The 25,285-nt window shown below is 35.0% G+C and overlaps 1 protein-coding gene across 3 annotated transcripts in view; it reads right to left on the bottom strand.

Annotated features, from left to right (window-relative positions):
* The window catches only part of LOC118190665 (sushi, von Willebrand factor type A, EGF and pentraxin domain-containing protein 1-like), a 693,686-nt gene that overhangs the window by 189,313 nt on the left and 479,088 nt on the right, over positions 1 to 25,285 (bottom strand). For all 3 annotated transcript variants that reach the window (XM_085810736.1, XM_085810734.1, XM_085810735.1), the window contains exon 3: positions 4,972 to 5,151. In XM_085810736.1, coding sequence (XP_085666862.1) covers positions 4,972 to 5,151 — 180 coding nt within the window. The remainder of the gene's footprint in view (positions 1 to 4,971; positions 5,152 to 25,285) is intronic.

Below are 25,285 nucleotides of genomic sequence, written 5' to 3'. Positions count from 1 at the left end.
TCAACTAATGTTTTTGTTTGAAAGCGACAATACAGAGTCTAGACTAGAGCGGAAAAACTTGGCTAGGACGTACTACCGTGTTCCAATCAACTTTTGGTGGCGACACAGCTTTATTTCGCACTCTCAGTGATTATAGTTACTTCAGGAAAGCATGCTCTCAATTACGCCACGAAAACGTGCAGAATAAAGGGAGAAAATACCTTATTAATGTACAGTCAGAGATGGAACTATTGGACTGAGATATTGAATCTATAATTGAATTAACAACGTTTAAATGACAGCTTCGACGAAATACTATTGATAAATTTATTAGTTTAGATAGTATTGATTTATTAGTTTAGATAGTTTAGATTTATTAGTTTAGATGCTGCGTACATTTTTTGAGCTTACTTACTATTAATTACAATATCACATCTCATTATTAATGTATAAATTATTAATTAAAAATGTATCGGTTATAACCAATTAAAAACCAAAAGATTTCCAGATAGGAAAAATTTTTGTTAATTTGACACTAACAAAAAACAGTTAAGTGACGTTGAGACAAGCACTAGTTTCAAGAATAGCTCTAAAAAAGCGCATGAGGTATTTTGATTATGCGTATAAAAAAGAAGCAAACATTTTGATTCGGCAGTATTCTTAAAATTATAAAATTCGGTTTCATGAAAAGTGCTGATGAAAAACAATTATGTGTTATTTGTTATACGGCGTTATTAATTAACTCATTTAATATGAGTCTATGAGGCCTCCAACATTGAAGCGACACTTGGAATTAAAACATCCAAAATATAGTAACAAGTAGATAGATTTCTTTATAAATGAAAAGAAATAACTAAGAGCTAGCAAACAGGTTATATCTTCGAGATTTTCTCAGGGGGCTTTATCTGAAAACGCAGTTGTGTCTTCTTATTAAAATATCTCAATTTATTGTTGGAACTAGATGTTCTCATACAGTTGGGGAAATGTTAATAGTTCATGAAATGAAAATATTCGATTCTCGTATATGCGATAAAAACAGCAAAACCAGATAAACATGTTATCTCGCTCCAGTAACACAGTATTATCTGAAATCGTAGTTGTGGCTGCTTATGAAATATCCAAATTTAATTGTTAGAACTGGATGTTCTCATACAATTGCGGAAAAGTTAATAGTTCCTGCAATGAAAAAATTCGATTCTCGTATATGCGATAAAAACAGCAAAACCAGATAAATATGTTATCTCTCTCCAGTAACGTAGGATTATCTGAAAACGTAGTTGTGGCTTCTTATAAAATATCCCAATTTATTGTTGGAACTGGATGTTTTCATACAGTTGCGGAAATAGTTTCTGCAATGAAAATATTCGATTCTCGTATATATATGATAAAAAACAGCAAAAGCAGATAAATATGCTATCTCTCTCCAGTAGCACAGTGAAGTGTAGAATTGTGGAAATAGTAGGTAACATCGAAAAAACTGCTATAGTTCGCTTAAAACAGTACAATAATTCTCTTTTCAAATCCATGAAAGTACAGATATACCGAGTTTTTAAAGGTGTTTTGTGAGATATGATTTTGAGACTACACCTAATGAAGAATTTCTGGCTTGCTAACCGATGAATACAAAAACAACATCAGAAAAGTTTTTAACTTGATTGAGACCTATATTCATCGAAATGACACTGACTGTAAAAATGACTGGAAAAAGAGTGTGGGGTTAAGCAGTAATCTTTAGCAATGTCTAGATGTGTGTGCAAAGTCTTTTACCAAAAATAAAGGCCATGACACTAGAAATGTTTATGCTTGCACTACAGCATACACAGTGAAGCCTTGGCCATAAAAATGCCATTGCTTTTGTAAACTGCTATAAAATAAAATATATAAATAATGTATAAAATGTGTAAATTTTAGGAAACATTTTCTCTTGAATTCGAGGTTATTCAGTGCATTATATGAAGAGATGGGTAGTGAGCATGAGCCTATTACCTTGGGATGTACGATGGTTATCCAGAAATAATGTTTCGAAGAGGCTTTTGGAAATGGGAGAAGAGGTTTTTAACGTTCTTAAATCAACATTAGTGCACGAAAAATGAATGCTGCAATGGAAACGTTCATTTTGTGGACACCAAGTGTGGAAGAAAGAAATTATAGGGCTTTTGAGAAGTTCAAAAAGAATACAATATTAGCTCCTTGACTAATAAAATTTAAGTTGCTATGAATGAAAATATGACAGGATTTGCAGACAAATCCGAAATAATAGTTTCCTCCGATTCATCTCCCCTTCGTCGAGATTCGAAATCCAGACCTCCTGAATCCGCGTCGATCGTGCTTCCCCTCTGAAAACTCTTTATATACTCCCGGTTTTAAAGAGCGATTGGGGATTAGGGGAGACTATCGCCAATTTCTGATGATGACGAATCATCGTCCACCACCATCGTTAGTATGGGCGCCACTTGTAGAGCCTTTTTAGAATTTTTCGATGTCAGAAAACTGAAGAAATTCACGGTGCCGTCCCTGGGGTTCGATCTCCGGACCTCCCGAATACACATCGAGCATGCTTTCAGTTACAACACGAAGGCATGCAGAAAGGAGGGGAAAATACTTTATTTACTTACTATTACTCCTTTTAAAGGGCAATTGAGGATTAGGAGAACTAGTCGCCAAATCCTGGTGCTGACGAATTACCTTTCACCATCTTTTAGATGAGATGCCACTTGTAGTGTCTTCTTAGAATTTTTCGATGTAAGGAAGCTGGAGGAATCTGCAATGCTTTTGCTGGGATGTTGAATCTATAATTGAATTTGTAAGGATCTTAAGTTTGACTAACGTTTATTTTGTTTTAAAACTTTAATATCCTCTCTTATTTTCCACTTCCGGCCAGAATAAACGCGTCAAACTGTTTATGCAAATTGTACCTGCTAACGCTTAAATATTTAAGTAGTGGCGTTTTCGCCACTACTAGTTAGATGGGAAGAGAGTGAGCCTTCTTGCCACTGTACTTCACGCGAGCTTGCAATGAATTGCTTTCCGCCTTTAAGGCCAGAGGTTTAGTCTTCTTGAAATCCAAAGACGTACTGTAGAGTTTTCCGCAGTTTGCGTACTACATACGTGATAATTTGAAAGGCCAGTCTTAGTGTTTAGTCTTCTGTGTAAAGTATTCAAAGTTTAGCTCTTATTTAAATTTAGTTAGTCAGTAGTTCTTATATTTTTACGTTCAGACCACAAGTGGTTGGTCTTTGTATCCCGAAGTGCGGGAGCGCCTGTAATATCGTGGAGCATAAAGGGTAGTTAAACCCTTCGCATCTTAGTCATCTATTTTACAATTCCACAGAACATAGCCTCCAGTGAGGTCACTGTTCCCCTTCAGGACTCATCATGTTCGCAAAGCAGATAAGGAGAAATACTAGTTCTGATAAATTATCTTGGGGTACAACGTTTAAAGGACAGCTTCGACAAAATACCATCGATAGATTTTGGCTATCCTGCGGTCGAGAGTATAACAAAAAGTCCTATTAAATGCTGAAGTAGATTTAAGGATAATATTGTCATCGTTTTCGGTAAACCTGAAAGTTCTAGTTAGCGAGAAATAGCATCACGCTGTAGAGAGATTAGGTATTTTTTGGAAACGCGGGAGAGATGAAAAATTAGCAACCGCTTTCGCCGGCAATCGAACCACGGTCCTCTGGAATACCGTCCCAGCGTGCAGAACCATTACACCACGTAGGCACGCTAGGTGAGAGAAATACCTTATAACACTTCCCATTAAAAATTTTTTATTGTTTTACATTTTGTCTGTATTGTAACTGTTTGTATGTGAAAGTAGCATACATTTTGTATGTTACTGTATAATAATAATAAGGAAAATATCTTAAACTTCACAACTTGCTTAATTTATCAATAAACCACAAAAGGTTTTGCTGAAGTCACGACAGAAACCTATTAACACATCCGGATCGAGAAAGACAGTTTGTAAAAACCTGCCTTGAGCAATGATATCTATGACCCTCTGAGATATTTTTAGACAGTTCTGTCGAGACGCTTAGTCTGTTTTACACTAGTGAGCTTTCAAGTCGTTAATTACAGCTTTGCTGCGGAGAGATTTCGAGAGATCTCCGATATTACTTCATGTCAAGCAGAACTTCAGTTTATCTCTATGTGTTTTTAAGCTAATTTTATCTGTTTACATTGCTTACAAGAGATATTATAAACCTCAGTTCGGAATAGGGATTCAAGATTTTCTTTTCACCTCGTTTATTTCTACGGGTTTAATTTAACCATAAAATGTGACTGACTATACATTTTCACGTATTTGTTTCATGAATATATGAATTCAATAAATGTGTGATCTAATTAGTATATCACACGTTTCGAGTTTTCACTGAAATGTGCGATAAAATTTTAGTATAATACAGTTTTAGGAAAATATTTTCCAGTTTTGTCTCAACTTCCATTTTGCAGAACTGATCTTCAGATGATTTTAGGATATACGATGATTTTAGGAACATAGGATATACAACTGATAACTTGGAATGTAATGAAATTTAATTTCAAATACACTGCTTTATACTGCATCTAAATCACAATTGATTATACTCTAAAGAACCAATTTTCGGATTTCCTTCTACTTAATTTTCTTTATCTACTAAATTAAAAATTTCCAACTCAACGCACAAGTGCGCATTAAGTTTTGCAAACTTCAAGGCACAAAGAGATTTGTTTGTGTTGGAAAACAGCAGTCTGATATTCTGCTGCTGTCGCGATCCAAAATGCAATCCGTGCTTCAAAGTCTGCTTGAACAACATTTTCCACATTTTGCAGATTCTCCAGGTGTAAACAATTTATTTTATTATTAGCGACATATATATGTATGTTATCACTGTGGAAAACCAGCGATAGTTTAAAATAATAATGGATTTATAAGCCTATAAAATACCACAAATTTCTAAACTGGTGGTGAGAGATATAATCTATATATAAATCTAATATACTTACCTTTCTGTCTGCATTCAGGACTGTGTTCACTCCAGGATCCGTCTCCTTGGCAAACTCTTTCTTTAGGGCCAGACATCCAGTAGCCATCATCACATGAATACATAACTCTGGCTCCAAAGTGGTCACCTGTTACTTTGAAATTTCCGTTCTCCATGGATGCCAGGTCCGCGCAATGTAAATCTGAAATGAAGAATTTCCGGTTAGTGAATTACAGTTCCTCTCTTTTTTAAACTTAAAAAGCATTGTCTGATTTTAATTACCTCTTTCATGTTTGTGCTTCTAACGGGTATCTCAAACAAATGCTAAGAACACATTCAATAATTCATTACGGAAAGAGCTGAAAAAATCCCAGAGTAATATTCCTACCATTTAAGAGAATAACGAACGATTAATATTTGCAAATTACGTTTTTTACACTTAATGTAATAGGTAGGTAGCTTAAAAGCTCCATAGTGGATCCATTAAAAGGCACATAGGTAATTAATATAAAATGGCATGGCAAATAACACTAATTGAATAAGAGCAATGACATCTGTTCGCAAAACGAAAACAAATAAATCAACTATTGCATAACATTGTCAGTCTTCAAACTAATAATTCTATAAAATGTTATATTTAGAGCTATTAATTATAGAAATATGTTCCCCTGATTCTGTTTAACATATTTTATTCGATTTCCCCCTTTTTACGCTGCTATTAATAAAAGTGCCACACTGAGAATGACAAATTAATTAATTGCATGAAGAAAATGAATAATCCTTTTTTAATAAATATGCACATTTCATCATATTGCCTAAATGTAAATGGTATTGTTTAATGAAGCATAATAACTGATGTAAAGTCTAACAATGCAACTCCAGTTAGTTTAATCTGCTATAACTTATTATAACGTATCTATTTCATTAAGCTATAGAAAGTAGCAAGATAGCATTGTTTGGGATGCGCATGATGAGCTGTTGAAGATAGTTGAGCTAGTTCTATGAAGTGAAACAATAGAGCTTTAAAACGGAAGGTTTGCGATGCGGTCACTCTCATGGAAGCCCTTAAGGATGGTTAGTAATTGGAAACAATACGTGATGGTTTATCATGGTGGTCAAGTGTTCCTCGTGCTTTTATCTGAACCTGCATGCGACAAGACGCTCAAGGTTGCATTTGGCGTTGGTTAAGTGTCTTGAGCAACATATAGGCAACATTACAACGTTGTCTAGCTTGCATTTCAATTTTGATGGAAATCACTCTGTTGACCCTCCAAAGGTCTCCCACCTCTCTTTCCCTCAACAACAAACCAGCCGAGAGGACTTCCGGCTGTCCGCATTTTGAGTAATAATATGCCGCACTGACAATATACACTTACAAACATCCATGCATTCTTAAGGATTCGAACCTGAGCCTAACGATACAGCAGCCAAGAACACAGACCACTACACCGATCATAGTGGCTAACCATTTATCTTCCAGCTGACGTGCTTGACTAACAGTTGAACATATTTTGAACCTCAGGAGAGAAATACGAAAAGGCACAGAAGAGGCGAGAGCTGCGAAAAGTTCTTGCATTTTTCCCTTTCAAAAGGCTACTGGAGAGGCATAAGGCCGATGCTATTCGCACCACCGGTGCGATTAGCCGCTTAAGCTATTCGCACCAACATTAACCACGCATGCGCATTGAGTTGTCAGAGGCGGGTTTCTACCTTGGCGTAGTTTATCATTTTTTAAGCATTGGCGACTTTCAAAAGTTTAGAAAGGAAGATGGGTTCCTTTTCTTATAAAAAGAAGGAACACATTTCCTTTTATTAAAGTATATATAAAAAAGGGCAGATTTTTACGTTCGCAATGTTTATCCTTTTCCTGAACGGTGTGAATAGTTTAAATGACTGATTTAAAGGGAGGGGGCAAAATCGTGTTGACATTTTTTGTACTTCTTAAAATACATTTAGCTTTAAAGATGCGTTTTGTTCAATCAAGCCTTTAATTCATTCCTCTTTGAAAAATTTCGTCCGATGAAAGATACTAAAAATCAGACAGCGGATTTCTGTGTAGAAAATTTAGACATGAAATAAGTTAAAAGCGATTATATGAACTATTAAATGAATTATTCTGTATGCCTGCTTATTTTTTTTACGGAAATACTTGGCATTTTCAGGACACAAAAAGTGCTTCAAAGAACTTTGAAATATTAGTATAAACACATTAATCAATTAAATTGAAATAAATAATGGGATGTAATTTAAAAGACAGAAATAATTTAATGTAAGAGATTTAGATTTAAAAATTTGCACGCACAAATGATTTATCAGATTTTATAAGGTTTTTATTTCATAAAACCTTTAATATTGAGTATGGCATTTTAACCTATAAACATGAGTGGATACTGAAAAAGTGATGAATATATAAGAATATTATAATTTTCACTAAGTTTTCTTATTAAATAATAAATTCTGACAGTCCAATGCTATAAGACTAGGGTCTAAGTTTGCATAAAAATTCCTCCGTTAAATAAAAGAATTTAAGTAATTTCTGTAGCCTTTTTGTCAATACACTAAAAATTTTTTAACTAATTACTCGTCCTCGCTTGCAATTAGAACCATCATTAAATCCCTATTTTATCTAATCATTTTTTGAACATTCTCATGTATATAGATTGACTTCGTCTTTGTAACTGATAATTATTACTAGCAAATTATTCTCTTGCTGGTGAATTATTAACAACCCTTTCTATTGCTGAGTTAGGGTTAACAACCGTCGCTCTCACTACCACCTGCCTTGTACCTGGGCTGCTTGAGCGCATGCGCGAACATAGGTGGTGTGAATAGCCTGTTAGCTATTCGCACCGTCGGTGCGATTAGCCACCACGGAAGCATAATACCTATTCGCTGTAACACACAATCAGTGAGGAATGTGCACTACGTTTAGGTTTCAGGCACCACTAAAAATACAACAAGCCTCTCTGATCTAGTATGTAGAGGTTAGTTATACTGATGTGTTGTTAAACCCAAGTTCGAATGTAGTATATTGTCTGTGCGACTGGGGCGCGAAATTATTGGCCAGTTGAATGTGTTCTCGAGAGGTTTGTTGGTAAGCGAAGAGGGATGGGAAACCTTCCAATTCATCGCCCGAATGTTTTCTATAAAGAGTGGGATATAGCCATACTCTTAGTATGGTAGGATTTTACCTATATATCCACTGGTGAAATCCTGCTGTCTCTTCCAGTTCTTCTTTTCCTTTACTGTAATATGTGGTGGGACTATACCTGTACAACCACTGGTGAAATTCTGGTGTCCTGCCCTCTTCTTCATTTTGTACATTGTAGATACTATAAGAACAGAAAACATTTTTCGAATAGAACAAACATGAAAAATGAACCATGCATTTTCAGTATTCGAATCGCAGATCTTGCAGTTGCTAGAAGGATATGTTAACCATTTATAATAAGAAAGCACCTTCAGGAATATACAATAAGTCCTTGCCGACACCGCTGTAATGTATATATTGTATTTTTGTTTTATTACTCACATTATAAGTAACGCTCCTATTATATAGCTACGCAAAATACCCTGAGGCCATCGCCTACATCCTTCGATTCGAATGAATTAATCGATTTAATCAAATCAGATTGATAACAATCTGTACGAGACATTACCCAGACATTAAATGTAAACTTTTCATCTGTTTTACGTTAGTTTGCAATAATAGGAAAAAGTAGAAAACTCGAAAAGTAGATGTCTCACTAAATCACAGATGAAATCAAACCAGGGCATTTGAAAATGATGCGCTTTTTTCTTTTAGAAAGAAGTAAAGGAGAAAGTTTCCTGCAACGAATCGTGGCAGTGGATATTCTACAACAATGCATTTAACGTAATAATTGGGAGGAACAGATTCTCTAGGTAGGAAGAACACGAAAGGCACCTTCGCGTCCAAACTTGATATTGTCTACTGTATTGTGGTCTTTTGTTGGTGTTATTCTCTATTCATTCCTTCCACAAGGTGAAATAATAAATGCAGCATGATATTATTCAAATATGAGGCGAAAGCGTAACACACTGGGCTATATGTCGAAACAGAGAATCCGTTCTTTCACGACCACTCTCGACCATATATAGTCAGGCAGTGTCAACTTTACCGCAAATAAATATTTATAGATAGTAATTACATATCATATTCCCTACTAGCCTGACAATTCCACAACAGATTACCAGATTACAATTTTTTATACAAGAAATGTTTCTTTATTAACGCATCAATTTAGAGCATTGGGAATACTTCAATACTTCTAGAGACGCTGACTTTCACAATCGTGTTATGAAGTACCTTGTCATACAATGGTTACAAATTTACAAATTATTGTTGTTGATGGAAATTATTTTGATTAAACAGGTGTTCCTATCGTTATTCGTTTCTTTTTCGATCGGTCTTTTAATCGACCTTTAGAGACATTAGGAGGTTTGAAGCAGGAGGCATGAAAATGGACAATGCCCTTCCCTGGACTCGGACTGGACAAGTGTAGCCAAGTGTGCTACTATTAAACCACGAAGGAAAAATGCACAAAGAAAGGAGAAAATAACTTAGATACTCGCCAAAGAAAGATTGTCCTACTCAGAGGCGTAGCTAAGATTTTCAGCGCCCGGGGACACCTAAAGATTTTGCGCCCCTTTCTGTGTTCCAAGGATTTAAAACATTCCATTCTGATATGTTTATCATCAATGTGGCGCCCTCTGGATGTTGTGCGCGGGGACGGATGTCCCCCCTTGCCCCACCCTAGCTACGCCTCTGGTCCTACTTGATAATCAGAATGAAATGATTCTTGAAAGATATTTGATAAATGTTGTCCACAGGGTTCGAGCAGTGTTTCCCTGTTTTGCAGCCTCATCGCCAACAAACTTATTAGAAGTACATATATATGGATAATGTGGATATAATATGTTACGCAGACGATATTTTATTCCTTATTTATGATGTTTTGTTGGAAAAAATTGAAAAGAACTTTATGGAAGGGGAACAAAAATTGAGGGATTGGAGTAATGAATAATACATTGAATTTAATATTGAAAAAACAAATGGCCTTCTAGAATAAATGTATTATGACCCCTAGAATAAAGTTCAATGAAAAAAGATTGAAGTTTTTGGCTTTAATAAAATATTTAGGGGTCATTATTAATTGTCAATTGAACTTTATAGAACATTTTAAAAGTATTGAAACAAGGACTGACGGTATGTTAATATATTATAAAAATATATTTTAATCTGATGTTATTGCTCAAAAGGTTACCACCTGAGTTTTTTTTTTTTATTTAGAAATGTCATTACCCCTATTAGGTATGGTGTTGGTGCATGGGGTGCCCGAGCGGAGAAACCAATAAAGCTGAGACAAAAATTGGACAGTGTAATAGAGAAGCTGGATGCTAGCAGCCACTAGAGTATTTAGAACAGTTTCAACAGCGAAGGCATGTATTGTTGCCGGTGTGCCCCTTCTCTCAATACAATACAAGTAATTTTTATCATAAAGTTTTATTGCATAATGGATTAATTGATGAATTAGATATTACAGAGTTGATTATAAAGACGGAATGTTTCCATGAATATTTTGATATGGATACGAATCCGGCCGAAAAGACTGTAATTACATTCGATAAGAACCTTTTGGATGTAAGCCAGATTGCTATGTATACAGACGGATCGGAAATAAACAATGGAGTTGGTTGTTCATGTGTGATGTTTTGTATGGAACAGAGATTGAGTGCCAAAAATATACGTTAAATCCATTGAATTCAGTTTTTCAAGCTGAGATTAAAGCAATGTTTTATGGATTAAAGAAAACTTGACTTACAGACATAAAATAGATATTTATTCCGATGCTCTATCTGCTTTATATGCAATTTCGAATATGCACACTGCTAATTTACTTATAAACGAAATTAAAACTGATTTCAAATTTCTGGCTAAAAAACATAACATAAATTTACACTGGATCAAGGCCCATTTTGAGAATGCTGGTAATGAGAAGGCAGACATGCTGGCAAAGAAAGCTGCTAAAGTTCTAGGAAAGAAAGATATTGAAGTGTTGTATTCGAAAATAAAGTTATTAAATATTATGAAAAAAGAAATTTTGTGGAATGCAAAGAAAATTGGGAATCGTCTGGAAAAAATAATGGTTATATCAGATTTTTGAAAGTTAACAAAAGGAAAAAGATATTTAATAATATAGATATGAACCAAATTATTACTGGTCACGGACGTAATCCAGCATATTTTAAAAGATTTAGTCTTCAAGAAAATAAAAACTGTCAAAGTTGTAATGTAAAAGGAGTAATAATTGCCACTTCCTTGAATCTTTGAATCTTCTAGCTTTACTAAAGACATACACTCTTAGACCCCCCCCTAAAAAAAAAAAAACCGCAACAAGAAGCAGTTATTCGACTGGAGCGAAAATCGGTAGAAGTGATGTACATGTACAGAAAAACAAATGATTACAGTTTGAGAAAATTGGATGATTTATTGAAGTGATAGAGCTTCATAAAGTGAAAAGGTCAGTAGCGCATTTGTCCACCTCTGGTCCTTAGGCAAGCACTTATTCGGCTTGGCATCCTTTGATAGAGGTTGCGGATGTCCTACTGAGGGATATCGTGCGTGACATGAAGGGCAACATAACGGCCCTTAGAAATTCGTCGACGTACCGCTATGCTGTAAGGTTACGACGGATGACAACCAAAGGGGTTCTACTATGAAATGAAATGGCGCCCCAGACCATCACTCCTGGTTGTCGGCCTGCCTGCCGGAAGACAGTAAGGTTGGTATAACACCGCTGTCCGGGGCGTCTCCAGACTTGCCTTCGCTGGTCATCGGTGCTCAGTTCAATGCGGGGCTCATCACTGAAGACTATTCTACTCCAGTCAGTGACATTCCAGGGCGAATGATCCCGACACAACTGCAAACGGGCTTGACGTTGTACAGAGGTAGTCGGCGCAAGAGGCGCCGTGACCTCAGCCCGCTTTCTGTGAGCCGTCTATGAATGGTCCTTACGGTCACTGAAGTACTAGTTGCACATACAATCGATGATAATGATGCATCCTGGGGCTGTGAGTGCCGCAATGACAATTGCTCAGTCTTTACGTTCTATCGTTTCTCTAGGCCTACCGCGTTCTGTGTGTGCGGCAATGCGCACAGCGTCCCCCATTCCTGCCAACATAGTCCAATAGTGGCATCGCTCCTGTTCAAATGTCGAGCTATTTGCTGATAAGACCAACCGGCTTCTTTGAGTCCAACTACACGACCTCTCTCAAATTCTGACATCTGGGCATATCGTTCGCGCACCTGTATGTGAGGCCTAGTTACAGTCTACCAGAGTACACGGAATGAAATTCGTGAAGAATTTATGACCTGGAATCGTAATTTCTCCTCTATCCTGCCAGTTGCTCAGATCAGATGCGCTGTAGCGACAACCGTTCATTCATTGGCAGCCAAAATGTAAAATATTGCATTTTTCGTCGAAACCTATACGCATATCAATTTGTGTCCAATTTTCTTTATATCTTCTTGGTGCGTCGTTTTTTTTGTCTAAGAGTGTAGTTCAGAGACACTAGTTTCATATAAATGGGGAATTTGAAAATTATGATAAATTTAATTACGTACCTGAAGAAATTATCATGAGAATTAATCAGAATAGAGAAGTGATAGGGATTTTGATTTTATTGGATAATTTGATGAAACATGGCTGGCTCGTTGTTATCCGTTATTGTTTAACGGGTTTGCCCCTGTTATGGCCTGATGGCTTAACTTGTTTCGGCCCGGGGGGCCTGGGGTTTCCCCCCTTACAACAACAACAACAACAACCTTATGTCACCAAATGCTGGTGGTGAAGAATCATCATTAACCACTTTTTACTTCGGACGCCACTGTAGAGACATTAGGTTATTTTGAAACAAGTGATGTGAAAAATGTGCAAAGCTCTCAACGGGACTCGCACCTGGACCTCTCGAATACGCGTCGAGTGTGCTACCTTTATCCTACAAAGGCATGCAGAAAGGAGGGAGAAAACACATTATAGGCCACCTCATTTGCGAGAACCCAACGTATTTACACTGGGATATTTAAAATTGCGTACAACAGACTAATTTTGTAGATGATCAAGTTTTTGTTCTGTAGTGCTTTTAATGTAAGCTGATAAGGCAAATAAAAAATGATGGATTGATTAGATCACTGGCAGTGAATTGAACTTTTATGCATGGAAGATCAAGGTACTGCTCTTAAAACTGTTAGCGGAATAAATCCGTACCTTTCTAATAAGCCAAAACGGTTAGACATCGTGAATAATTAACAGAAATAACACTAATCGATGATGAAGTAATCTAAAACGTTTCCCCGTCTTGAAAAAAAAAAAAAAAAAAAAAAAAAAAAAACGAGAGGGGGCTGTTATTGATCGGAAGAGTTATGTGTACTTAGTGAATATCCAAGAGGAGAGATTAAACAATGGGAAACATTTGTTTGAGCAAAAACGTTGTCTTGTTTAATCATTCTATACCGGGAGGTCACTAATTTACCAAACAAAAGCTTTATAATTAAATTTCATTTTGTGTTTACGAAGTTTGATTATTTAATTATAACAAAGTTAGCAGAGTTTATCTGAATTTGGGTGATGCCTTTCAGGAAAAATTTTTCCACAGAATATCAGTCTGGATTATTTTTCGTTCGTAAAGAACAGCAGGCTTTTCGCGAGAAATAGATTAGACATAAGTACTTGTTTTAACGATTTTATCCACCAGGCTATCGATTGTAAGTTTTCTAGGGTCAAAGTTCAAAATTTCAGAAAATGTCTAATCTGACTATGTTTCCTCCTTCCCGTGCACAGGTAAGCCACTTTTGTGTTTATTTATTAAAAAAGGTAGCGAACAATTTAATGTGCAAACCTAACTTATACGTTATAAGTAACTGTTGAGGAGATAGATTTATTCAAATTTTGAGAAGTAATGTTTTACTTCTTTAAATACTTTCCTCAAATAAATTATATAAATTATATGTAAACGACTCACTGTAAGCAATCTTGTCCTTTAAACTGGAATTTGAGATAAAGAGCACTTCGTCGGTGCAGTTAGTCGTTTATATATAGTTTGATTACAATAACTGTTAACAATCTCGTCATGAAATCCGAATTTTGCATTTTAATATTTAATGAAAGGGAGAAATAGGACAGAAAATAATTTTTTATAGCTCCTGGCGTTTCTTCGCAAAATAATATATCATAAAATAATAAATCTATAGGTGAATGTCACGTATTTATTGTTTTCGAACATTTTTCTTCATTGCTGATTGAAATGAATCCCATGATATGAGGAATATTATTAAAAATGCATCGATGTTCTGTTCATGTTAACCTCATGGAAACATACATGCAAGGACTCATACCGAGTGCACGGTGGAAGGGAATTATGCAGGCTTATTTGTTGACTGTAGTGTTCAGAAAAGGAATAATATGGAAAGAAAAATCCAACATAATGAACAATTTCATATACTATTTTACTTATACTACTTGCACTATTTATAAATTCTATCTTCATCATATATGGGTTAGGGCAAGTCAGACCCATGGTCTTAATGAAATGGATACATTTGGACTTCATGTTTGAAACGACTTCAGCAATAAAAACACGACAGAACTGCGGGCTATGCTTTTATTGCTAGACATCGTTAAATAGCCCAGGTACCTAGAGCTTATTATTCGGATTGCTTGTTCTTCATTTAGGGTAAATAAAATCAAGTTTGTTGTTAATTATTTACACTTTAGTACATATACCTTTTACAACCTGTTAAGTAAATTTACATAAATATATACGATGTATAAGTAAAACTAAATAATGAACACAATATAAGCATCCTATGCGCATTAATGTAAAAGCTATTATATATTGTATATTAGCTGCCATTATAGGCAGTATAGAGGTTAACGGAGGCTGCCATCTTTGACGTTATAGTAACCAACCGAAAGAAAAAGTGAGGTTTTAGATTGTGTGTATAGCTTGAGTGTATGTGCCGGTCATCCCCAATTTCTTGCGGATGAAATATCAGTGTTTTTGTCTGTACACCAATACTACTACTATCTCTGTTAAAGGGCCGGCAGGTGTCATCATTCAGTAGAATGCTTTCAAGAAAAAAATCTGGTATTTCGAGCGTGTTTATTTCATGAATCGTTGCTCAGACATTGTAAGAACTGTTTCCTAAAAGATAGATTTAAAAAGCGAGATGATTTTATGCAGGTCCTTTTTTTTGGAACATTCAATATAATTCTTTTAAGTTACTTTCATAAAAAAGTTTTGCGCATGTCGCGCTGTTTATTTATGGAGGGATTTCGTTGTGTGATTTAGATTTGCCCAAAAAATTTGTTTTGCACTCTTGTTTTAACAAAATGAAAATTCGTTATTTAACCGTTTAATTACATTAAAAGCAAGCAAAAATATAGAGTGACGGTAAAATATTGACAATAAAAGATTAAGTAAATAACCGAAAACTAAAATATAAAGTTCCCACTGTTACATCACAATACATACGCATTTGGCCTGAAAAAGAAAGTAACTCCTTCGTACGAATCAGATATCCGGATGCATTGTGGTGCCAGTTCAGTAGTAAGTAATATTTTTCCGACTTTTAGTTATTGCCAGTAAAAGTCTATCAAGCTTCAGAAAGCGATTTGAATTAAATTATGAAACGTGAAGCTGTAAATAATTATTTCGAAATAAGACAAAAGAATCAGTTTTTACTACAACTTTTATTCATCACTTATCGCAAGAAGAAAATTAGAAATTCTTCTTTAAAATAAAATTACTTTCACCTTGTGCTTTTTGATTTATTTTTGTTTTGCAATTTGCTTTCTTTTTGATAATTGCCAGAGAAATATATTTTTTTCAACTTTTCATTTTTGAACTGAATTAGAAAATCCATTTCCTCTTCTTGAAGTTAGGCGGAGTGAAAAAAATCTCATTATAGCGAAAGTATTTTGCATTTGCAGCGTCATGCATTTAATGGCCTAAGGTGGTGGAAATACATGGATTTGTCTGAATGCTAATTAGCATTTTAGAAGGGATTACAAATATCGCAAGAAAATGGAGAATAAAGATCAGACATGATTTTTAAGAAACTGAAGCGCAGAGAAACGCCGAGTAAAAATAACATTAAATCTTTGTAGTCTAAGTTTGGCAGAAAACATTTGCCAAAAATGTAAACACCCATATCTTAAATCAACCGGATACTTTTTCTGTGTAGAATTAAATACTTAAAAAAGGTTATAACTTTTAATTTATCCATCTTAGGAGAGGATCAAGAGGAGAAGATTTTGCTATTCCAAATTCTTTTCGCGCCGGAGCTGCGACATCGTTTCGTTTCATAGCTGACTTGACTGCCCTAATGCTCGTCTCTTTTATATTAGATTCAGGAATTCTTCAGAATATTGTCTTTGGTTCTCTCGGCAAGTCATAAACAGAGAAAATTTGAGTTCCTGCTCTACATTAATCCAGAAGCATTAGGAAGCTAGACAGCTAGTGAATTAAATGACAAAAACGAAGCATTCGCAAGTAAATATAATAAATAATAATAATGTATTCAAAACGTTTTTATTCAAAAGCACCTAATTTACTGCCTGATATAAAATAATCAGTTTAAGTCTTGACGGAGGCTCAGTTTACGTGTTGTCTCTAATCAATTTACGTCTTTATCTAGACATGGAAAACCAGCGATCGGGCAGATAAAACCGCTGAACACTGAAATTTGAACTCGAATTAAAATCTGTAGAGACATTAGGTATTTTGGAAGCAAGCAAGATGAAAAATTAGCAACCACCTTCGCCGGGAATCGAACCACGGACCTCTGGAATACCGTCCCAGCGTGCAGAATCAATACTACACGAAGAATGCACGCTAGGAAAGCAGGAGAAATACTTTATATACTCCCCTTTTAAAGGGCGATTGGGGTTTTTAGGGGACCCAGTCGCCAAATCCTGTGTGTGGAGAATCCTCATCCAACACTCTTTTAGTTCGGGCGCCACTGTAGAGACATTAGGTATTTGTTGGAAGCAGGCAAGATGAAACACAAGCAACGCTTTCGCCGGAAAACGAACCACGGACTCGGACCTCTGAAATATCTGCCCAGCGTGCAGAACCACTACACCACGAAGGCACGCTAGGAAGGTGGAAGAAATACCTTATAAATCTTGGTGAATATTTTTATGATTTTCTTCTTAGTTAAAGTGAATATGAGTCAATTTATCTGTTGGGATGAATCTAATAAATCTAAAAGTTTTGAGTCTGACTTGTTTTTTTTTTCTAGCTTTTAATTAAAAATGAGAGACGAAAGTCTCATTCTTTAACTATTATTATACTCAGTTAAAAAGATTACGAAAAGCCTTAATTTCAATATAATTTCAGTGGATAAGTTTGTAATATTACACGGTAGTTAAATGCTTGTGCATTAGACTTACAGAATTTGTAAAAATATTATTGCGACTGGCAACATATAACTTTCTGTTAGGCAGCGAGCAAATGAATACTATTTAAGCAGGTACATAATATATAGCTTCAGAAAAATATTTTATTAATAAAAAAATGATACAATTATTCAATGAAATTTACACTAATTGGATGTACCACAAATTATATAAATTAAATATATAGTAAATTAAATACCCTAGATACGTTATCAAATTAAAATAAAGAATATATATTTTTACGAAACCTATCTACTATTTTTAAATCGCTTAATTTTTTAAGCAACCACAGTTATAATTTGAAAGATTATAAGATTATTTTCTCCCTTCTATCTGCATGCCTTCATGGTGTAACGGTAGCACACTAAGCGTGTATTCGAAGGGTCTAGGGTCGAGTTCCAGAGAAGGCACTGCTCATTCTTCACGTCTCCAGCATCAAAAAAATCTAATGAGTCTACAGTGGCACACAAAGGTGGTGGATAATGATTCTTCACCACCAGGATTTGGTGACTCGGTCCCTCCCAATCTCCAGTCGCTCTTTAAAAGGCGGAGTGTATAATGCATTTCTGCTTGATTTCATAGTGTAACGGTAGCACACTCGGTGCGTATTCTAGAGGTCCATGTTCGAGTTCCGGCGAGAGCATTGCTCATTTTTCACATCTCCAGCATAAAAAAACATAACGACTCTACAAAATAATTTAAAGGTCGTGCGGCACGTGGAACGGTAGCATTTTAATAGGCAGAGTTAATGACATAAGCTATTTGTAGCGTTATGGAATTACACACACACACACACACACACACAAAAAAAAAAAAAAAAAAAAAAAAAAAAAAAAAAAAAAAGAACTAAGGTATAATTATGCCTAATGTCAAAAACAAAATTTAGTCGGCTTTAAAAATGGGCAAAAATAATAATAAAGGGTGATTTAAATTTCGTGCCAATCGAATTTTCAAAAATTTGGCGTATTCCAAAATGGACATTAATAGCAAATTGTTCCAATGGCTGATACCCTATAATTTTTCTTATAAGTAAAATATCGCTTGAAATTTCAGTTGCAATTTATGCTGTTAGCTAAAAACCATTTATTTGGTGTAAGAGGGATATGATTGTTTATAAGAATGAATTTTTACGATTAAGCTAATGATAATTTTATAACGAGAATTTGCGTAAATTCGATAGCGATTCATTCTTTCTTGCACTCTTTATTGGTGACTACAACATTTTTTTCTCCTTTCATTTTATCTGAGCTCAAAAGAGACTGCCGGCCACTTTGTTACTTATGGTGAATGCTTCGAATTTCCCGAAATCAGGTGACTAAGTAAAAAGTCATTGTCTTCTTTGATGTGCAGGATTTCTGTATAATCTTCTTTTTTATGAAGACTATGTTATCCATGAAAATTAATGCTTATTTACATTATCGCTGAACCAAAACCCTATAGCTTTGAATTCGCAATTCATAACTGGGACGTAAATTCTATCAATTATTAATTAGCCAGTACCTCGAAGAAGACAGAGCCAAATCATAGATCATTCTCAAAATTCAAAAAATCTTTCCTAGGAAGCTAAAACTTTAAATTAAGAAATTCAAACTTTAAATTTCAAATTGAAGCGGGCTTTCGTTATATATATTATAAATTCTTTGTGGTCTAAGACGAAAAGAAGGAAAATAGTAACTCTGGAAAATGGTTTTTGTGTCATAACAGTAGAGACAGCCACATATTTTATACATACTGAAATTCATGGATAAAATATTCTGTTTTATATGGGCGCAAATGCAGTAGTCTGGAAAAACATTGTAACGTGAAAAAAATTCATGTTGCATATGATGGAAAGAAAGCTGTTCTCAGATTGCTGGTGAAGATTAACATAAAGAAAAAGGTGGGTTTTGTTCCCTTACATTTTATCGAAGAAAACACCTATATAAAAATACGTTAAATATATGAATATGTTTCCATGCCTTAGGAATGAGAATTTAGGATAAAAACAGTACATGCGTTTCAGTATGATACAATATTCTTAGGGCAGCTAACTCCGTAGCTAGACGTGATAGGTCTAGTACCATTATGATATTTAGTAATCAGCATAATTGTTGCTGGTCAACTTAGAGATTTCTTATACTATTTGTATACAACTAAATTGGCTATAATTTAAAATAAAAATAACTTTTTAAACATTTTAGTGAATTTGATAATTTAGCTAATTTAGCTGATAACATTAATTTTATTAATGTTATTCTGAGGGTGTACATATGAAAATATTTATGCATTTTAATTACTTTCACTTCAGTAACCTCAGGTATTTTATCTGCTGGAACTGGAATGTAGTTTATTCATTTAAAAATACGTATATCTTATGCCTTATTATTTATACCTCTCAATTTCATTTTGGTATCCTCTCAATAACATATCACTCTTCCAAGACAGAGTAATGAAATATTTCTAAATGTAGCCACATATAACGTCTGATATTCTCCTGGTACTTCTTCAAAATGTAAGAGGGTGATTTGAGTCCCATGAGTCGAAGCAATGAAGTAATCCCATGAGCATAGAGTCGAACCACTTTAGGATTCTGTTTTATGTCTTTGTGGTTTCAACTAGCAGTCGTTACAATTAAGTAACTGACATTTCTCAAAGCACCTCACCTTTCATTGAAAATGAATAGCAGTTTCACATGTGTGATTATCGCTTTAGATTAATGCGTGTTACGCAAAAGTTTGGTTCAAATAACTTATTATTTAGCTTAAATATACATTTTGATGTCTTCAAATTAATTTTATGCGTAGCAGAATCGTTAATATTTTAATGGCACATTTCAGTAATAGTAGTAACATCTATCGATTTAAAGAAAAGCAGCAATGTTAGAACACGAAGCAAAGCTTATTGCTTTCTTGTGTTTATAATTTTTAAATGATCTTTTGTTGCTACTTTCTTTTTGTATGAAATTTTGAAAACTCCATTACATGACATGCAATTTACATGGTCACTACCGTAACAAAGTTTTAAAAATTTACTCACAACTTGCAACTTTTTAGGAACTTGTACTTTGCCTTTCCAATCCCTTAAAAAATGAAAAAGGGGTAGTTTTTCAAGAAGAAAAGTCCAACGTAAAAAGAAAGAGTAAAGTCATAAATGACCGATAAATAAAAATTTTAAAATCAGGGCAAATAGCTCAAGCCAGCAACACTTTCTTTCGTGCCTGAAAAACGCTTGTATCACAAGAGGGCACTAGCATGCAACGTTCTGCAAAATTATATTACGCGCGGATAGTGTAAATAGAATTCTTGAACCGCTTTCAGAAATCACTGTGCGTAACTAGTGATTTCAACGGAAAAATCAAAAGGACAGTTATTCTCTAAAATTCTCAGACTTTTCTTCAAAAGCAACATTTTTATTCACAATCTCAAATATCCTCGGGGCACAATCTAGGTCGTCTGGTAATCCTACACATAGGAAAGACCACAAAATGCTCATCTTAGCAGCCTGTTCGCTTTTTTTTTTTTGGTTATTGAACCCAGGTCAAACTACTAGAGTTTGGATATTTTACTTTTGAGGCATCAAACTATAAGTCATTAATGAATCCTTCCTATTCCAGTTTTTTAGTGAACTCGCATTCTATCTTTCTCATCCCTTAAAACATTAAAAAAAGGCGACAATATTGTGAGTAAAAACATCCAGCGTAGGAAGAATTAGTAAAGTAACGTCATAATTGGCCGACAAAATAAAACTTAAAATAAGTGCAAATAGCATGTGTTAAGGAAAAACGTACGCGTGCCTTCGTGGTGTAACGGTAGCACGCTGGGCCGGTATTCCAGAGGTCCGTGGTTCGAGTCCCGGCGAAGGCGGTTGCATAGTTTTCATCTTTTGTGCTTCCAATTAATCTAATGACTCTACAAGCTTTACAGTATTTAATTGATTTTTTAGTTGAGTACGGAAAACATACGAGGGCTTTCTGACTCCTTAAAATGTTTAAAAGATTTAATCGACAGTTGAGAGTATTTGCTATAAAAAGTGCTAACGGCATTTAAATGAATTTCATGACATCAGCGTTGTTTTCAGGATAGAAGTCTAAATTGAATTTACTGGAGAAATTTTGTTTTTGTATACGAGTTTGTAATACAGATTCCGAGGTACATAATATATAGCATTAGAAATATCTCTCATTTTGCATCATTGCTGCAAATGCTTATAACTATCAAATTAATGATTAATTCTTAAATTAAATATACCTTAAATTATACTACTTATGAAAAATAAACATTTAAATCAATAAAGCTTGGATGCAGGTATTTGAATATGGTAAAGTACATGTTGCTACCTAAGGAGATTGATGCCTTCATGTAACCTAAGAAAAATCGGCTAGTAAGCACATGGCACATGTGGACAGTCTATGATGTCAATGACTATGCAGTTAGTCGGTTCGCCTGAGCTCAAACCCGAGTCAAATCACCAGTATTATTTAGCGAGCTTAACCATTCAGGCATTAGTGAGGCTTACATTAACAATAAATGTTTTTATTGCATTTTTTAATTTTACAGCATAGAAAATATAAGAAAAAATAAAATGTCTTACATTAAATGATTGTTTAACATACTGCGTAAAAAGGATTTAAAATTTCATAATTCATGTAATGGTTAACACTTGTCATCACGCATAATCATACGTTATTCAACATAACATTGCAGTTGCCTTTATAATCGCAGAATTAGACAAGGGTATTCATTCCTTTTTCTGTTCGAAACGGCGACCCTGAGCTCAAATAATTAAATAATGTTTCTGGTCTTCTAAAAAGTAAATGTATTTAAAGATTGTGAGGTTTCTCCTTGTATGTTTTTGCGTAATTTATGACCATTCAGAAATATTTTTGTTGACTATCTTTGTATTTATTTGAATTTGAATTTATTTGTAGGAATTTTATACTTGTCAAATCTCACTTACATTATATTCTTTTTTTAATTCATTCACTATCTTTGACAGAGGAATATTAGGGTCTTTGACTAATAATCCTTACTACAGTTTTACAATGAGTAAATGGGCTGTTGCAATTTCTAGAATTTCTCTGAAAATCCTTTCTATTATTTTAATGTATTAGTGAAAGTTTTCTTTTAAATTTTCTGCAATTTTTTTAATATTTTGAATGGCTTTGTTTAAGTTGGCTTCTCTGTTTATTTGTTTAGGTCAGATCTTGAAAATAATTTTTACCTAGTTCTGTTATTTTTATGTTTTTTCAAATTTCTCATTTGCGATGACAGTTCAATATTTTACAGCAAATTTTCCTCAAGTTCGTTGCAGGTCTGTTTTCCTCGTTTAATAGTAAAAGAAATTTTTATGGAGTTTTGTTCATGGATCTTTGTTTAATAATCAAGTAAATAACTGCAGAGTTCCTATTTTATATCATTGGATAGATTGGTAAATGATATTCGAAATGGAATTTAATAAGAATTTCTAATGTAATTTATCGACATTTTGGGGATTTTACCTCCATCAATCGATTGACAACTAAAAATGGAATTTTGCAGCAATATTCGCTGGAACTAACAATGAATAGTTTTATATTCAGCATTGCCAAATTGAAGTGTAAACGCATAAGTGTAACCTTTCTCCACCTTGTAGATGTAAAGATTTGAAAGATTTTGTATCTAGCAACGTCTGTGTTTGCCAGGTATGTTGTTGTTGTTTTTTTGCGCATATTACATGGAACAATGGCTGCCAGAACCTACTCTGAAGAGAGGTTGGACTTCTATTTTCCACCCCCAATTCTAAGGGAGAGCATCCCATTGGGGATCCGGGGGTCTTCCACCAATCCACGCTACAGGACTCCCGGCTAACGGCATATTTAGAGTAACGCCATGCTGCACCGACACTATACATTTACAAGCATCCATGGCTTACTCGGAATTCGAACCCGGGCCCTTCGGAACCATAGTATACCGCTATACTGTCTGGGCGGCTGCCAGGTATGTATTTTTGTCAACTGCTATAGAGTTTCGAAATGTCTAGATGTGCTTCTGTTTTTCGTTTTTGTATGCTATTGTAACCAATTCTGTTCACTCAAGAGGACCAGTATCAACTTCAAAACTGTGTTTATTCCTTTGAATGTTCATTGAGTCCTACGAGTGGAAGGGGGAAAGAAGGAATACACAAGTACAGTAGACTCCCGATTATCCGCGCCTGCCGCACAATTTTTTTTTATATAAGCAAAGAAAATAAAAATGTTCAAAAAAGTGAGCGAAACGTTAAATTTGCTAAACATCGTGCTTATTTATCGCAAAAATATCCCAGGCCTTCTCGGAACCTTCCCCTCTGATGAGTAAGTGCTTTCTTGATTTCTTACTCACCCCTGCAGAGTCCGCTCCACCGCCCTCTCTCGTCTTAATCTTACTCGTCCACTTCCTCCCACTCGCCATTGTTAGTTTAAGCCTGATAGTGTTTGCGAACCGGTCGGAGTTAATTTCTTATCTTTTATTGTATTCAGTGCTTGTGCTTTTTGGTTTGTGTTTTTCTTTACTGATTTAAAATGTCAGGAAAACGAAAGTAGGTTGTGTTGACGATTGAGCAAAAACTAGAATTAATTTCCAAAGTAGCAAAGGCGCTACAAGGCAGTAGCTGGAATTGGATTACGGAATCGCGGAAACAACAGAGCGTGACATTCTAAGGCAAAAAGACAAACTGGTGAACTTTGCATCAATGTCGGATAGTGCTTCGCAATGAAAACGCGGAAAACTATGAAGGGTCTACCTTTGATGAGCTAGACACAGCATTGACAGAGTGGTTAGCTCAAGTTCGAAAAGAGGGTACTCCTTTAAATGGTCCTATCATTGCGACGAAGGCAAAAACCTTTTTTGAGATGTTAGGCCTGAAAGGAAATTTTGAAGCGTCTTCTGGCTGGTTGACTCGTTTTAAGCAGCGACATGGAATTCGAGAAATTGGACTTCATTGGAAGAAACTTAGTGGTGACCAACAAGCAACCGACGATTTCCACCATGAATTTGAAGGATTTGTTTTAAAAGAAGAGCTATCTTTTGAACAAATTTACAATGCCGACGAATCGGGACTTTGTGAAAATATCTTCCCACTCGCACTTTAGCATCTGAAAGTGAAAGTAAAGCGGCGGGTCATAAAAGCAGCAAGGAAAGGATAACTATCATGTCTTTCATTGAAAAAAAAACGAGATCTTTCAAAGGCACAAGGATAGAAAATTTGCCCGTTGATTACCTTAAACAAAACAAAACAAAACAAAACAAAACAAAAACAAAAAAAAAAAAAAAAAAAAAAAAAAAAAAAAAAAAAAAAAAAAAAGAAGGATGGATGAACCGAAAAATTTTAAAGATGGTTCGAAAAAATCTTTGTTCTTCAAATGCGTAAACATCTTAAATCGTAAAAGCTGCGCTATTGATCGACAACGCACTTTCTCACCCAGCAACAAGCGTGCTAAAATCTTCTGATGGACAAATTTTTGCAAACGTTATCTCCCCCAAACGTTACTAACCCCCTAATCCAACCCATGGACCAAAGAGTCATTGCAATAATGAAGAGAACATACCGAACCAAGCTGCTAATGACCAAAATTGAAGAAGATTATGATCTGAAAGAGTTTTGGAAACACTACACAATCTTGGACAGCATCTACGATATTGCATTTGCATGGGACTCAGTGAAACCGTCAACCCTCATAAAATCATGGTGAAATTTCATGCCTAATGTTGAAGCCAACAACAACATAACCCCTTTGAGTTGTGAAGAAGAGAATGAAGATGTAGACACGCCCACGGCAACTCTTGCCGATATGGTGAAAACAGTTCCGGACGATGAGAACGTCGATGCTGAAAACATTAATGAGTGGTTGGAGTGTGACGT

The sequence above is a fragment of the Stegodyphus dumicola genome, chromosome 2 (genome assembly GCF_044657685.1).
Source record: "Stegodyphus dumicola isolate Sdum_Otavi_A_Nest chromosome 2, ASM4465768v1".
Classification (NCBI taxonomy): Eukaryota; Metazoa; Arthropoda; class Arachnida; order Araneae; family Eresidae; genus Stegodyphus; species Stegodyphus dumicola.
The sequence above is the reverse complement of the archived record's forward strand: the minus strand, read 5'-3'. Positions and strand labels throughout refer to the sequence as shown.